Genomic DNA, 17,658 nt, shown 5'->3' with positions numbered 1-17,658 from the left:
GGAACATCATGGAACAGATCCCCCTAGATGCTCTGCTAAGGCACACAGAGTACAAGGAAGTGATTCAAGATATCCAGTTTAGCTTCTACAGCATTTACTGATGGAGTCACTTTGGAAGGGCTATGAATAATGTCTCTCTGAACTTCTATAAGGCCTTTGATAAAGTTCACCCACAACATTCTTCTCTGATAATTGCGCAGGTAAAATTAAACAAAGCACCAATGAAGAAAAGTAGTGAGCATATGCACAAACATAAAAGAATTTGAAAATTCAGAGTCAATTTGGCTTTTGTAAAGGAAAGCAAAGACAATAAGCAGGGGTAGGAACCCTGCACAGAAGGGCTCTGAGATGGCCTTACTTCAACTCTGCCCAAAGAGGCCACAGCAAATCTGGTTACCACAAAACACTTCTGAGTTCTGTAGTCCTGTCACTCACTGAGGTCTTGGGAGGCATCTTATGAAATACTATCTGGAGCTTACCCTTCTTCACACAGCAGCTCAGAAATACTCAAAATGCAACTGTGTTTAAGAAATTACTCATAAATAAAATACAGAACAAAACACTGAACACTGTTATGCTACAATAGCATCTTGAATACTGGCTGAAGTGCCAATTCTGCAACTTTCCTTCCCACGAGGATACACTGAAACAGGAAAAAAGACAGAGAGGATAAAATGTTGACTGAGAGCACAAAGCAGATTCAGGAGCAGAAGCAACTAAGCAGCAAGATGTTTCCACCTGAAAAAAGAGAACATTAAAGAGAAAAGATATGAATGAGAATATGAAAATAAAAAGATAAATGAACTGGGCAGGCAGATTGAACAACATATTCATACAATACATAGGTAAACTCACAATCCCATTGCTGTGTCTAAGAACTCCACAAACAGCTGGTGTTAGAATACTGGTCACACTATGAAATGCAAACCCATGATGGCTATTATACAGATGGACATCAGGAAGTCTGTTAGTTGAAGGGAATTGCTGAAGACTGGAAGAGTATTCCAGAGAACTGTTGCTATGCATGTTACATTCTTGCCTTCTCGAGACAAATGGCTTTTAACAGAGAGATTAACAGGCTAAGTAGACCTTTGGTCCAATCAAATACAAACTACTCTAGAAAAAGCTTTGGGATGCTTCTTATTGACTTACTAAGCAAAATTATATCCAATTACCTCAAACACTAAAAAAACCCAGAAAATGTTACAACACTGGTAACACAGTAAGGCGCACACACACACACACAAAAAACAAAACAAAACAAAACAAAACAAAACAAAACAAAACAAAACAAAAAAAAAAAAAAAAAAAAAAACCAACACCCAAAAAACCCCACACAAAAAAACCCACTAAACAAAATATAAGCCCCAGAATCAAAACCCTGGGAGTTGAATTTGCACTCACATGGGACCCTGGGGTAGTGTTATCTGTCAGTATCTGAACAAGATACAGAAAGAATAAGCAGAAGTGCTTCCTGTGAAGTCCATTACACTGACAGAAAAACCTTGCCCTTTCCTAGACCACAGGCCCTGTCCCAAATCCTTGTGTCCCATCCAAGGCTCTTGATGCAGGTCAGTCAGCTGCTTCAGAAATTGAAATTGTGTGAGCTGACAGCCCCAGGAAGGAACTAAAAGCAGGGTAAGCCTTAGGCTCCCTTGGACACAAACTAGGCCTGATGTTACAGTATCCAACTACAATTTGTGGCTTCCCTGGAGTATCTTCAGTGCCTTCAAGGCTTTCCATGTTCGCAAACCCAGGCTTTGGGAGTAAAAAAAAAGGGGAAATCTGCTCATAAAGCAGTTGGTTGACTGTGATCCTATGTCTCAAGGAAAGTCTATTATCTCCTGTCCCAGCAACCCAACCTATTCCAAGCAAACAACAGAATGGCAGTGTTTGGGATCCCTCCTGGCGAGATTGTGCTGGCATCCTTAAATCTCTCCTCTGTCATGAGCTTGAAAGAGAGATAGAGGTAATAGTAGTGAATATAAAATTATGCAATAACCTACTCTTCCACTACACACAGTTCTCAAAGCAAGTTTGATCTGAGAGAAGCACCATCTGATTGTCAGCATAGACAAGGAAGCTTCAGTAATGAGCTAGATGCCAGGTGAACACTACAAATTGGACAAAAAATTGAAAGCTTCACTTGCAAGAGTCATATTTAAAATCTGGCCACATATCAAGCTAGACATCCCACAAATGCTCCAAGTACATTACAAGCATCTCAACGGACTGGCAGGAATTTGGTAGAAGAAACTCTGAAGCTAAAGAAGAATTCAACTCTACTGCTATGAACTGTAAACACAGAGAGAAACGCAGAAAACCAAGTATTTTTTTCCTCATCTATCACAGAAGACAAACAAACAAAAAGTTGAATTTAGTTTGGTAGAACTGGTAATTGAAGTGACTGGTAAGGAGCAACTTGGTTGTCCAGACAATGGATGAGGAAGGTAATCCAAGGGAAAACACCATCTCCATCACTTTACATGCACAATTTTCTACAACAAGGTATTTGTAAAATCTCTTAGCGGTATCAAAAGTCTAAATAACAGGAATCAACTTGATTCTCATTACCTGCCAAGTGAAGATACTTCTTACAAGGATACCTTAATCAAAACAGAGAAATATCATCTTGCAGAACATGAGAGGTGCACCAAATTCCCAGTTACTACTTTTGCTCTCTTCTGGAGTTTGCATTAAAAGCCAAGCAAGAAGAGTACCTGCTATCACAAGATGAGAGAGACAACCTTAAAGTTCACGTGATGCCAACTGCCATGCAAAATACACTATCCAAAATAAATGCCAAGACTGCTGGCCTGAGGCTTTGAAGAGGAAAAACAGACCCAACAGGAACATCCCAGTAGGACTGGGTGGGATTCACCTCACTGCACTTCAGGGGTTTTATGGCTGACCTAGTTACCAGAGGGGTTTTTCATGGTTAACAAAAGCTGAGCTAATTGAGTCCACAAAGACCAGTGCACAGGTTGCCTGACCACATGCAGGCCTATGGAACTGGCTGTGCTTCAATAGGCTTTACACTGATTCATTCAAATGCAGATGCTTACACTATCCCTACTTCATATCTGGATAGTTGTTTTAGGGCAAATTCCAAAAAATATCTTCAGTGGCTGACTTTAGAAAGTGGGCCCAGCGTAAAAAATTAGTATCCAGTGATATAGCAGAATTTACAAGAATTTACAGAGAAAACATGAAATACTTCATCATAAATCAAGTAGCTAGTCAGAAAAAAAAAAAAGACAACGCAGGGAAACATTTAAGTCCTTTCATAACCACTTGGTTGCAAATGAAAAGAGATGAGAGACTTACAGTAGGCCTTAGTGGCACTGCGAGATTAAAACCTATTTTATGGCCAACAACACTGATAAACAGATGATATACATAATGACCTGCTCAGAAAAAAAAAAAATCTGTATTTCCCAAATCTTATATATTAAAATAGGTACCAAAATTCAATTAGAAGCAAAAATTGATTTTTCCACCACATATATTAATTTTAAAATGAAGTTTCTACTGATAAACAGTATTTGATTACAAATAATTCCCATGAGAATTGAAATAATGGATTCTACTTGGCTCTAGAACAAGTTTATTATACCAATTCTCTGTGATGCAAACTGAACAGCAGTTTTAAAAAATTTAGTCAGTACAACATCTTTTCCCAGCACATTTACATTGTAGCTTCATGTCTTTTCAAGGCAACACTGCTTCCATATTCCCAAACCACTCAGGGCCAACCCTTTCCCTCTTCTTCCATTTACCCCATCAGTCATACAGTGAACCAGACAATAAAAATCATGAATTAACCCTCTCTGGATGAATCAATTTTATTCTAGATCACTTTCTCAATCCAGTTTACCAAGCAGCTACACACACGTGTTCACATAAGGGGAGGTATGACAGGACAAAGTAGGCACAGGCATTTATTTAAGCCTCAAATCACATGACATTCATCTTACATTTACAAATATGCTTGTGCATATACTGCTGGAATTATGTGTTCTGACCAGCTGTACCAACAAACGGAAGGATTTTCCCTCTGACAAGCCTGTATCTTCTCATGCATCTGCTTCCATAAGGCATCTTAAAAAGCATCATTAGTATAATTTCCACAGCAAATATTCCCCATTCTAATTAAAAGAAAAAAATCAAACAGTTTCCTCACCTTTTATTGAACTCCTCAAGTTCTGCTCTCAGTTTTCCTATTTCAATTTGTAATCTAGCCCTCTCTTTGGCAGTTTCATCCAGAACTCTTCGAGCATCAGCCAGTTCAGACTCATAGAGAGTCTTGATTCCGCTCACCTAGAAGGAAAATAAAAAGTATTTGGGTACATGAACATCCCAATGACTATGAAAGAACTGAAACATAGGACCAGGTTACACACCGGTTTCTTTGAAAAAGGGTGTATTATATGATTTCTGCCATTTAAGAATTCTATATTGAACATTTTCAATTAACGAGCAACCAAAAGATTTAGTTTTTATTAACACTGAGACAAAACATACTATATTTGAAATGTGCAAACCTTTCCAAGGGATAAACTGAACTAGATCAGTGCACCCTGTAGTGGTGTGGCTTTGGTTTTATCAGTTTTATGTATTTATTTGTCCCTTGTTTTGTATTATATTTTATAAGTTGTAATGGTTTGCCCCATGTCACCCATGTTCCACCCTTACTGGTTTTATCCCACCCCCAGTTATATGTCAATCATAAGTTATACATCCCCTGGGTCTTGTCTGTCACTTTGGGGTCTCTCCCAAAAGTCTGGACAGTTCCAGTAAGGACCCCAAATGATTGGACCAGACCTCAGCTGTCTCCCCACCCGAGTAATTGATTTATTACAATGTGTGTCATTTACCTGGAGAGCCATACCCCCTTGGCCCCTGATTTGTCCCCAGTTAAACCCATCCCTGAGTTCCTCCCCCCAATAAAAGGTGTTACATTGGAGGGTTTCCCGCTTTTTTTCCCTTGCCTTTCTTCCCCACTGCTTCTGCTGAGGGGTGTCTACTGGGGCAAATACCCTGATGAATAAAGCCAGCAGTTAACCCAGAACAGCCTCCCTCTTTGTTTCCTGCTGTCGTTGCTTCACTCCTTCGGGCAAACAAGAACTCACAGGGGATCGGTGAGATTCATCCTGCTACCAAGCCGTACCCTTTACTGTCGAGGTGTCAGGGCTAGCCAAGGCAGAGACAAGACACCTCTTCAGCACCCTAGAATCTTGGCTTCAATTATTTGCCCTTATTCCCAATATTACTGCTTTGGGAGGTTTTTTTAAACACTTGAAGACATTTTGTGGAATTCAAGCCCAAGGGCCCATTTTGACTCTGCTGCTCCTCCACTACAAAGCTACAAAAGAAACTGAAACCAGATGAACTACAGAAATGTGAACTGTTCAGACATGAGCTTCTACTCTTGTTCTCTACTTCAGAGGATAAAGAACTACAGACTTCTCCTTGACCCCAAAATAATATAATATATAATGAGTGATACAGACTGGATCAGGCACCTCAAAGTATTCTATATCTTTATATTATTTAAAAGGCAAGATTATTTGAAAGGTATATCAGATGGCTAAAATGTACAGACCATGCAAGATTGCTGGTTTTGTTTCTGTGAAAGGGTACCAGAACAACTTTCATAGAATCATAGAATATGCTGAGTTAGACCTGTCAGGAGCATCAAGTCCAACTCCTGGCCATGCACAGGGCACCTCCTTGTGCCTGAGAGTGTTGCCCAAATGCTCCTTGAGCTCTGGCAGCCTTGGTGTTGTGCACACTTCCCCAGGAAGCCTGTCCAGTGCCCAAACACCTCCTGGGAAGAAACCTTCTGATATCCAAGCTAAACTTCCCCTGACTCAGCTTCATGCTGTTTCCTCAAGCTCTGTCATTGGTCACAAGAGTGTAGAGACTGGCATCTGCCCTTCATGAGGAGGCTGAATACTGCATTGACGTCTCTCCTCAGTCTCCCCTTCTCCAGGCTGAACAAACCAAGTGCCCTCAGCAGCTCCTCATACAGCTTCCCCTCCAGACCCTTCCCCATACTTGTGGCCCTTCTTTGGACACTCTCTATTAGCTTAATGTCTTTTTTATACTGTGGCACCCAAAAGTGCTTCCAAAACTCAAGGTGAGGCTGCCCCAGTGAAGAGCAGAGACACACAAGCCCTGACTAGACATAGTCGCCTGACTATGCCTAATGGCCCCCCAGGACATGGTTGGCCCTCCTGGCTCCAGAGCACTGCTGACTCAGATCCAACTTGTCATCAATCAGAACCCCCAGCTCCCTTTCTGTAACCTCTCTTTAATTTCTCATTCCCCAATCCATCCATGAAACCACGGCTGCGCCATCCTAGGGGCATCTTGCCCTTGTTAAACTTCATGTTGTTGCTGATTTCCCATGTCTCTGATCTGTCAGTATTTCTCTGGAGGGCTTCTCTACCCTTGCAGGTGTTGACAGCTCCTCCCAATTTACTGTCACTGGCAAACTTTTTTAGTATTCCTTTGAGGCCTGCATCCAAGGGCCATTGATGAAGATGGGCTTCATCATGATGGGCTGAGGTTGAAGACCCATGAAACTCCACTCGTGACAAATGTCAGCTTGATGTCCCCACACCACTACAATCCATTGTGCCCAACTCATGAGCCAGTTGCTCACCCATCATGTGACAGGGTTATCCAGCTGTACGCTGGACATTTAGTCAGGTGGATCCTGTCTCTGAAGCAGTTGTGAATCCTGAAAGACAGTTGCATGGTCACAGAATCACAGAACGGGTTGGGCTGGAAAAAACTTCAAAGCCCATCTCATTCCACCCCCTGTGATGAGCAGGGTCACCTTCCACTATCCCAGGTTGTTCCAAGCCCCAATCTGGCCTGAACACTTCCAGGGATGGGGAAGCTACATCTCCTCTGAACAGAGCAGAGGTGCAGAATCCCCTCTCCACTGCTGCCCATACTGCGGGCTCAGCCCAGCACAAACGGGGTTTCTGAGGGCCAGTGCCTGTAGCCAGGGCAGGATGAGCCTCTCACCCACCAACACCCTTAAGTCCTTCTCCTCAGAGCTGCTCTCAATCCATTCTCCACCCAGCCTAAATTTGTGCTTGGGGTTTGTTGTAGAATCCAAAACCCAAAACAGCAGTTGTGCAATCCAGAATTGCTCTGCAGGATCTGCTCAGCTACCCTTAAGCTCTTCACTCTCCTCAGACCACCTGGGCTCTGATACCACCGACAATCAATGTCTTGGTTTGAAAGACAGGCACCTGCCAAGGAAGGCATGAACCTCCCTTGGAATGGAAAATGTGACCCCCTTCCCTCCATGTTGTTATAACTCGGAAATTATGGGGATTTCCAGCAAAAATAGGGGGAAAATGAATAACAGTTCCTAACCAGTATATATATATGTGTGTAACAAAGCAAACAAACAACAACAACAGCAGCAGCACCAAACAGAACCACAGACTCAGTGACACCAAAACCACAGACGCAGACCCAGCCGTCTCTCGGCCGCAGGCATGTTCCCCTTTGGTGCAGTTCCGGGCACAGCCGGCAGGGGCTCTGGTGGCCCCCAGCCGGGCACGGTGGGTGCGATGATTCCCCCGCGGCTGCAGGGGGCGCTGTAGCACGACTTCAGCTGCATCTCCACAGGGCAATTTTGCAAACCCAGAGCGGGCTGCCAGTCTCAGCGCCACTTGGCAAGCTGAATGGACTGCAGCAAGAACCTGGGAGCAGCAAGCTGGAACAGCAGAGGCAGGCACACTCAAGGTGGCAAACAAGTGTAGCAAAAGCTCAGGAGCCACAGGGGTCGGGCAGACTCAGGGTGTCCATAAGCAGCAGAAAACAGCAGGACTGGGCAGTGGCAGCCAGGAAACGCTCCCTCAGATGGGCTCAGGGCCCTGGGTTTCCCCTGGGGTATCCCAGCAGATGGTGAGGGTCCTTCCCAGTGAGTCCCAGTGAGGTTGGGTGTTGAAAAGGTCCCAGATCAAAGGCCGCTCTTATGAGTAAAGGCACACCCATGGTAGGAGAAGCAGTGCAGGACAGAACTCAGCAGTGGCAGCGAATTCTCCCCCCACAGTAACAGTAGCCCAACCCTCTCCCCTCCGATCCCCAGAGTGAGCGAGGACCTGAGCCCAGCTCTTCAAACCCCAGCCAAAATCTCACTGTGTCTGCACACTTCTCCAGAGAAAGCCCCTCAGCTTGGAGACTGTAGCCAGCTGTAACCCTTCCCCCCATTTTGGCCACATCCTTCCTCCTTTTCAAGTACCTATAGTTCCAGTCTTTTAGGCAACAAATGGGAGAAAAATTCCATAAGATAAAGAAAGGAAAGGAAAAAAAAGCCCTAACCTCCAACAATCACCCAGAGCCATGTAGTCATGTTTGATACTCTTCAGGTCCCTCTTGCCACTAGCACTGGTCCCTTTGTTGAAGAGCAGAAGGGATAAAACTCATATAGCCATGTAAGCCTCAGCAGCCTCTCTACAATGTCCAGAAAAAAAGCCCTAGGAAGCAGAAATGAACCTTCCCAGATATGAGGTTAGGCCAGCAAATGGGTCCCTAAACTGCAAAAATGAAAACCTCATCTCAAAGCGACAGAAAAAATAAAACTAAACCTTCAAAATGGAGTTCAGCAGAAAACAAAAGGACATGCTTCAGCCCAATCCACTTCATGTCCGTGTGCGCCCAAGCATAAATCTTCCTGCACAGAGGCCAACCTAGACATCCATACTGCACTATAAATGTGCTTTCACTTCCCCCCTGCCCCCTTTTGCTGGCAAAAGAACCTGCAAGTTTGTAATTGGGCAACACAAGGAACAAAGAAATTGAAAAAGAAAACAGAGATGTTTCCATGGCAGACTCTGAAAGACACAACTGCTGGATGCTCTCACCTACCTGTGCTGGGAGCATTCAAAGCTCACTAAGCAGTGGGTCAAGGGCAGACACACCGACACAACCCTCCCAAAGCAATCACTTGAGAAAAGCTGCAAGATGTCACACAATGAAGACTTGAAACACATCAAGAAGGTGCTGAACCAACATGCTAGGCAAGAAACAACCAACCACAAATGACTCCAGACAAATTTGCTGATGAAACATTAATCTCATGAGCACAGATTAATGTGCAAAACACAAGTGTATTCCCACCAGGTGTGGCTCACTATGTTCTTATTTAGCCAGTTATATACTGACAAAGGACTGCCAGTCAGCTATGGCTCAGACTGACCGAGTATCAGTCAAGTTCTCAAGAACAATGAAGATGTGTGTTATGTCACCTCCCAGATGATGTCTACAGTGCCAGAAAACCATTTAACCCAATATTTTAGAGGATGCAACTTGAGTGACCCAATGTCCACAGCACAGCAGCAACTGAGCATGCGCTTCGCAGGTGACAACTAGGCAACACCAGACCTTCATATCCTGGTCATGACAGTAGCTCTGGTCATCACACATGGTGCACAGAAAGGACATGGTAGCTCCAACACTGACAGGTAAGAGGAAACCACGTGAGACTGCAGCCACCTGCACTCACACCCACAGAGATGGGAAGACACAGGTGAAGAGGGAACCCCCATAGATACTGCTTTTGTCACAAGGGCAATTGCCAGCAGCAGCTGAGGTTCCCAAGGATCTTATTTTTCTCACTAATTCTCCTTTCAGAGGATGAACACAGTGGGGTGTCCTCAGAACAGTGCAGTGATCTGTCCTGTGCCCACCAAAACATCTGTTCCAGAAGGTTGCAACTATAAGCACTGCAGAGGAGGGCAGGGAGTTAGTAAAAGGGAACTGGAGAGAGCTCTAGGACTGTTCTCTTAGCTCTCCCAGTATCTCCCCTCCCAGGCTCACAAATTAGGTTATTGCAACAGTGACCCCAACACAGTGAGAACACCACTAGTCATGTTCTAAGGATATAGGAAAACAAGGGGATGAGCTCAATTTCTGTTCTGTCACAGGCTAACCTACACAAGGGCAGTGATGGAGGAAAGCAAACAGAGAAGGAATGAGGACAGTTAGGGGTTCCTTCAGCCACATCTGCAAACTTTTTTTTTTTTTGCATTTCTCTGAGGGCTTACTGTATACACTTTTTATTTGTCTAGGTGCCTACTACATATAAGTAAAGGTAAAGCAGCACTGGACAAGCTTAGGAAAAAGGCTATAATTAATAAAGAACTAAAGATGAATCAATTGCAAAGCTTTTTCCTGCTCTTAAGTGATGACAGCCCTGTGTTCATCAAAAAGAACAACAGGAATGATATTGTTCTAAGGCCATGCTGAGATTGCCACAGAGAATGGCAAAGGGCTGCTTTCTGCAATCTTGTTCAAATTGGTGATTGAAACAATGAGGAAAAAGAACATCCTGATCAACTGATGATTAGAGAATCTCTGGCAGAACAGTGACTACAGTCCTTGCCTGAGCAGCATCAGTAGAACTTCTCTCATCCAGAAAACACTACCCTAAACCAGAACTTTGAGCACAGATCAAACCTGTCCCCATACATGCAGGGTGGGGGCAAGGGGCATCAGGAATGGTTACCCATTGCTCAGGACATGGCATGTCAGTAAATAAAGGTCTCACCCAGCTCAGGTATGCTCCCTGTGGGATACTGGAGTGACAAGCAAAAAACATCTCTTACGATACCCATGGTTCTGTCTACTGCTTGCCATAGCTACCCTTAACGTTGAGAAATTCACCTTTGATCATGGACCCCATCGTCTGCTGTCTAGGTAAAAGTCTCAGAGGTAACCAATAGCCCACTGGTGAGCAGTCCCTTCTGTCTGCTTCCTACAATGTGCATGATACCACCTACCACAGTGGCAGGTGATGTTTTCTGCCATTACCAAAAAAAAAGCCAAAAATAATAGAATATTCAGTCAGCTTTTATAAATAATAAATAAGATCAGATCCAAATTTACACACAGTTGAGGACAACCAACGAGAATTGTCATCTTGAACACTGTGGAAAAAGAAAATAGTCTCCTATAAGCACGTAGGGCTCAGATGCTTACATATATAAAGATTTAATACTGCAGAGAGAACAGTATGCGAATTTCACTGAACTATGCTTAACTGTGCTTCTACATAATAGTTAGGGCTGCTTTGGGGGTTTGTTTGGGGGGTTGTGGGATTTGGAGGCTTTATTTTTAATTAATATCTTATTTCACACAAAGCCTAATCATTTTATGAATGCAAATTCCAATGGTTAATAAGAAGACTGAATTGTCGGCAGAAAATCCAGTTTACTACACTGGTCCCAAAAGTGAAAGGACAGGATTCTCCCAATCCAGTAAATGGAATATCTGACAACTACGTGAAGTTTTACTGCTTCCAGTCCTAAACCAATGTCTACTATCCAGCACTAAAACAATAAAACTACAGTTTCCTTTTCTGGACATATGTAAAGAATAAACAGACCTTCCTAAAGGGATGGGGCAAGTATTTAACAAAGGTAATCCAGAGACAAGCCAAAGCATCAGAGCCAAAGAAGAGCTCGATGAATCCCGATGAAATTTGTTATATGATGTCTGAGGATTAAGACCTTTTCAAAGTCTGGATGAACAAAATACATGAGAAGGAAAGCTCAAGAGCAAAATAACCAAAAGGTTCCTATCAAAATTCTCAAGTTTATTTTCCGATTACTGCATCAGAATACTTTTCAGAATTGCTAGCACACAGAACTGCTGTTACAAGCTGTTTTACGCTCATGTTAAAAGTCTGATGAAACTATATCTACGTTGTCTGCTTGTCCTCTTATTCTTGCTACATGTGTGCTGTCAACAGAATTACATTCTGCCTCTTGCATTTCAAAGGGATACTCCTCCTAGCCTCCAGCGATCTACCGCTTAGAAGTTCCCTAAATTAGATGCGTTTATTTTGTTTATAGCATGAATTTTCACACGGCAAGTTGAAGTTTCATGCTTAGAAATAGCTACTGATTTTGAATAGCTACCATGGAAGTTACAATGTATCAAAAAGTGATACAAAGGGACTTTAAAGGTACTTCGGTTTTGGGCATACATGCACTGATTGCAGGTATTCTCCAAACAGCCCCCAAATAAGACATCATCATATCTGTTCTGCTTAAACTAAATTAAATCAAACCCTCCTCCCAACACCCCGAGCATCATCAAATCAGCATCTTAAGGGGTGAAAAAATTTTAAAGCCACACAGTGGCACAGCGATCCATCACATCCCAGAAGTTACGAGCTGTTTATTAACAGACTTTCTACACAACTTTAGCATCATCTCAGTGGTGGCACACTGCACCTTGCTGAGGGGGTTTGCGCTTCCACAGGACGGGACTGTACCCAGTGTGTCACCGACTACATCCTTCCGCTATAAGTGAAGGAGAGTCCCGGGAAGCAGACACCACGGAATAGGGAAAAGCAAGGCTTAAGAAAAAGAATCATCCAGTTTTGCTTTCAAAATTCGAGGAAAAAAATCAGAGTCGTTTACGAGGATTTCATTCCGAGTATTTACGGGGTCAGTAAAAGATTTCCTACGGTGAAAAGCAAAGTCGGTCTAAATCCTTTCAAATCTTCCATCCCATTGCATCAGCCGTCAAAACAGAAGCCGTAGGGGACACCCAACACCCAGGTAACAGAGTATGCCTGTGCAGTGAGCGCGGGGCGCCGGAGGGTTCGGACTGCCCGCGGCCCCGGCCGAGCCCCACCCGTGACCAAGAGACCCGCAGCGGCTCCGCGATGCAGCCCAGCCGGCCCGGGAGCCGCCAACACCGCCCGCAACGCCGCGTCCGCCCCGCTTCGCTCTCGCCACCAACGCGGGCTCCTGCCGGCGCCGAATCCCGGCCTGAGCCGCCTAAACGTGTCGCCAGTAGCCCCTAAGCGAGACGCCGCGGCCCGAAAGCTCCCGGCCGCCCCGAAGGGCAGCGCGGGTTGGCGCTGGGTCTGCATGGCCCCGAGTTGGCGCTGGGTCTGCATGGCCCCCACTCCCCGCCCGGCGGACGCGCATGGCGCGGCGGCCACACGGAGCCGCCACAGTGCGCCCCGCGCCGCGCAGGGAACGGGCGGGAACTGGCCAGGCGAACACCGGGCCGAGCAACCGCCCCGAGACGGAGGCCGGGGGGCGCCGCACGAGCAGTCGCCGCTCGCCCCCTAGTCAGGCCGTACCTCCCGGGTGGTGACCTCCTCCTTCTCCGAGATCTTCAGCAGCAGCCGGTCGTTCTCCAGCTCCAGCGCCCGCACACGGTCAATGTAAACGGCCAGGCGATCATTGAGCTGCCGCAGCTCCTCCTTCTCCTGCAGCCGGGAGATGCGGGTCGGTGACAGCGGGGTCCCACCGGGGGTGCCGCGGCTCGGAGTGCCTGACATGGCGCTAGGCTGGCAGGTTGGCGGGCAGCGACTCATTCAATCCCGCCGCACCGGGGGAGGGAGCACTAAGATGGCGGGCGGGCGGCCCGTCGCGCCGCGGCGCCTCCTGGGACATGCAGTCCCGGCGCCAAGATGGCTGCGGGGTTCAGCGCTGCTCGCCATTTTGCGCTCGATCCCGGACCGCGGGTGCGGCTTGGGCCGCGCGTCAAGAACAGAACGGGGCGCGGGGCTGGTTCTGAGGCGAAGAGGTTTTGGTGGCAACAGCGGAAGGAATCGGAGTGACCGACAGGACTGATCCTTACCCTCACCGGCCGAGCAGCAGCCTGGATCCCCCGTGGGGCTCAGGCCTAAGGGGCGACACGTTCCCTGAAAGGGCGTGTTTTCACTGTAGTTTCCTAAAATACCGTCCACAGCCGCCTGTGCGCTGTGTGATTTTGCCTTTCTATGCTGTCGGCTCTTCACAGGCCAGGGTCCAGCTCTGTGCTGAAATGTTGAAAACATGGATTGAATGTTCCCAAGGCTGATATTTTTAGGAGTGTCTGAAGAATGGTGTTTTTTTCGGGTACGTAGTCAGACTTCGTACAAACTAAAATCCACTGAGAAGTTTTCTCTTCCTCAGTATTTAGAGTAATATTTTTCCCCAAAACCCCAAATTCTATCACTTCTTGCACATTAACTAGTATAAACTGGATTACCATTCCCAAACGTGTTCCTGGCCTTGTGCCTTTCATCTACAAGGGAGGGCTGAGAAAAAGGAGAAGCTGAAAAAACAGACTGAAAAGTCTGTCGTCTGCGTGAAGAGCAAAGAGAAAAAGTAGCAAGACCATTAAGCAAAGCTAGGAGTATAGGTCTGGATAGAGAAACAGGAAAGACAGGAAGAAAATACAGCATGCAATGTGAAAACTTAGGGACCTGGGGTGAAAAAGTAGGTAGTAGGTATTTAGTCTCAAAATAGAACTAAATGTGAAATCCTAATATCAAGTACATCTCAAACTGGAAAGCCTTGGAATAAACCCAGGAATTCCAGATGCTCAACATTCATGTGCACAAATAGCTGTAAGTCTCTCTAGCAATCACTGCACAAATCACAGGTTTTCACTTGAATGCATTTGCCTCAAAATGTGCATCTGATACAAAAGGATTTTTCCTGGCTGCTGTGAGACAGCAGAGTGCCTGTCCCATCTGCTCGGGCATCCCCTCTCCCGGCACAGAACTAACTACTTGCCCCTTCAACCCCATCTCCTACTGAGAGGCAAGGATGGGAATTTCCACACTGGTCTGTGGAGCTGTGGGTATCAGTGGATTCCCCGAGGGTATTTATGAGTGACAGCTAAAATGGAAGCAAGATTACTCCCCCATGCGCTTTCTGAAAGCCACAATCTTTCTACATAAAGGTCACTGCCGGCAGGGCGCTGCCAGCGAGGCCTGACGATCTGCGACTTAGCGTGAAACTCAGCTTTCTAACTGATTATGGAAAGGAAGCAGAGAGCAGAGACTACAAATCCCAGGGTCCTGTGGTCGCTTCTCGCAGGGAGGTCGGATCCTGCCCCATCCGCCTCCTGCTCTTTGTTCCAGCCACACTTGGGAGCTGCCCTACAGTACAGCGCGTGTTTTGAATTTTGGCGCCTGTCTGCAAACTGTAACCGAACTGCTTCTGGACTGAGTTTCAGCCCCAGTCCCAGCCCCTTCTCCTGCGCCACGCAGTCCGTGTCTTTTCTAACAGCACTGTCTTCCCCTGAGCATCAAGCCGTGCACTTAAAGTGAACTTTGTCTCTCTTTAACATTCAGTTTCCAACACTAGCAAATTTGTGGAAGACCAGCTGTAATCTCTGGTCGTGTTAAGATGGGAAAAATATTTTAAGAATGCTGAAAGCCTCTGTATAAGCATTTTTGGGTTAGCTCACTTATCTTGTGATTTGATGTGATCATCTGTCATATTTTAGAAATTCTTTTAAGCTTTTTGCGTAATTTTGATTGATAATGTAAACCAGATGTAAATCCCCTTTATTCATGAAGTTGAGCTCTCAGATTTTTTTTTAGAAAATGTCTTAGAAACTTTGAATGTTTCAAGAGTTTGTGTGCTTTGGTTTTTGTTTTATTTGTTTGAGGTTTTGTTTGGTGGAGATTTTTTGCCTTCTGGTGTTACTAGGTATTTTCATAGTGTTGCTATCAACTGTATTGCAGTAAAGGCTTTTTGGGGTGGTTTTTTTGTTTCGTTTTGTTTTTCAAAATATACTTCTTGAAATATGCATCAGTAATAATACCTGATATTTTCTGCATTTTTCAGAAACTCCCTTTCTTTAGCAGCAACCCAGACAATTGCACACTTTCATCCCTGACACCAATCTCCCCTTTTTAAAAGAATATGCATGTTCACTTTTCCTATCTCTTCTAAAATGAAGAGAATCGTTTGGGGGTGAGATGGGGAGAGGAAGCATCAAAGAAGAAAGGGAAGTGCAAAAGCTGAGTGGCCACTCACTGGCTGTGTTTTCTAGGGAGTGCAATACATGTTTCAGTTGTGGTTTTGACATCTGTTTAAATACTGGTTCTCTTGGATCCCTCCTATGACAGGAATTTAGTATAGAACCACAGTCAATATGGTGATTCATCTCTTAATATTTAGCAATTACTTTTTCATTAGAGACCTTGACAGGTCTTTGCTACCCAAAACAATTTTACAATAAACTCCTGTTTTGAGCAGGTAGAATGGATTTGTTATCTCAAAATAACTAAGTGTTTGACAAAGGGATGGTATAGGGATGTGTCAGTTTTACCTGGCTGGGAAAACAGAGGATCATGGCAATCCCTAGGGCTGCATTCTTGGGTATACAGATTGGGAACCTGTTCAGAGTACACTGCAGCTCCTGTCTTGTGCAATCTCCCAGGTTTTCCCTTTGTGGAAAGTGGAGCAGAGGAGGAAGCTGCTGCAGGTACAGGTCCCACCCTGATACAAGTCAGGAACCTGGAAGAGCCCTGGGCTCAGTATTGAAGCTCTAGCTCAAAGACAACACTTGCAACATAACTGGTGGTCTGCATAGGATAATAAATTTTTGGGATGTCAGACACAGACAGTAGAAACAGGCTCTGTTTAGCTCTGGAGGGTTTCTCCCACCAGATAAATGAAGGAATTGCTTCCAGTATGTAATAAAGACAAAGGAAAACCTTGTGTACCTGTTGATACAGAGCACCTTCTCATTAATTGACCAGTTTCCTGTACGTTTTGATGTAACAAATTTTCTGATGCTATCTGGAATTTCACAATGTCTCTGACATTTTCATAAATCTGGAGATACAGGATTTCCACTGCTATTCCTTAACTGCTTTGGTTTCTCAGCAGCTGTTCCCATGCTCTCCCCTGCCTCATTTTACACTCTTTTATTTGTATGTCTTGAATAGAATTATTTCTATCTTTCCTGTAGTCACCTAACTCCCCCTCTGCCTCATGTTCTTCACCTTGCTCAAACAGCCAATATTTCATTGATTGTCTCAGATATTGTCATTAATTTCAGGAAGGAGAAAGGATTGAACATATATCACATAACATTTTCCTATCAATCTGTTAAAAATGGGCGGAGATAATATTTTTCTCCTTAAAATGCCTTTATTAATCAGCTCTTACAAGGGTGTCTTGAGGGGGCCAGCATCCGGGTTCGCCCTTGAGGAGGAGGGTCCTGGTCAGCTTTGCAGCCGGATGTTCCTGCAAAGCTGGAGAACTCTTCCCTCGCCGGGAGTCTCCACGGCGTTCTGAGTTCTGTTTGTTTGCCTCGGGGTCTCACCTTTTGTTTGGTATTTTAGGTTACAGCGAGTTACAAAAATTGGATTAATTAGCTCTATTGATGCTCTAGGGTATATACAGCTTAGTATTGGGTTTTGTGGGTTTAAATCTTTTAGATTTATCCTTATAGGGGGTTTTTGGTGTTAAAAAGGGTCCCAGAATGCATTTGGGATTTCCAATCTACATGTTCTACGGGGTCGCCCCGGTGAGGCAGGGGCTGCAGCAGCCTCATGGTCATTTGGCAACTGGTATCAGCGAGATGGCTGCGCTCGGGGAGCAGGTGTCTCGGAGGTCCTGCAGGCTCGATGGTGGCGGTGGCAGCGCTTTAGCGGCGAAACGCCGTGGCTCGGGGAAGCGGGTTCTTTTTGGAGCGGGGCGGGGTGGGGGCCGCCCTGTCAGCAAAGCCATGCCGGCAGCGGCGGCGGCGTGCTAGGAGCCGCGGGGGCTTTCCGCATCGGGCTCGGGCTGGTTTGGCCGCTCGTGCCACGCAGCAGCGGTTTTACGGGCTCTGGGGAGCCGGGCCGGGGTGGGGGGCGCCCCCTCGACAAAG

At 45.4% G+C, this 17,658-nt stretch overlaps 1 protein-coding gene across 1 annotated transcript in view; it reads right to left on the bottom strand.

The window, feature by feature from the left end:
* Positions 1 to 13,369, bottom strand: part of LMNB2 (lamin B2) — a gene marked incomplete at its 5' end in the record, with an annotated part of 36,189 nt that extends 22,820 nt beyond the window's left edge. Inside the window, 2 exons of the mRNA XM_083879997.1 lie at positions 4,184 to 4,320; positions 13,133 to 13,369. Coding sequence (XP_083736123.1) covers positions 4,184 to 4,320; positions 13,133 to 13,369 — 374 coding nt within the window. The remainder of the gene's footprint in view (positions 1 to 4,183; positions 4,321 to 13,132) is intronic.
* Between the last annotated feature and the right edge of the window lie 4,289 nt (positions 13,370 to 17,658).

This window comes from Zosterops lateralis (assembly GCF_965231275.1).
Source record: "Zosterops lateralis genome assembly, chromosome: 29".
Classification (NCBI taxonomy): Eukaryota; Metazoa; Chordata; class Aves; order Passeriformes; family Zosteropidae; genus Zosterops; species Zosterops lateralis.
This window is presented reverse-complemented; position numbering and strand designations above follow the sequence as displayed.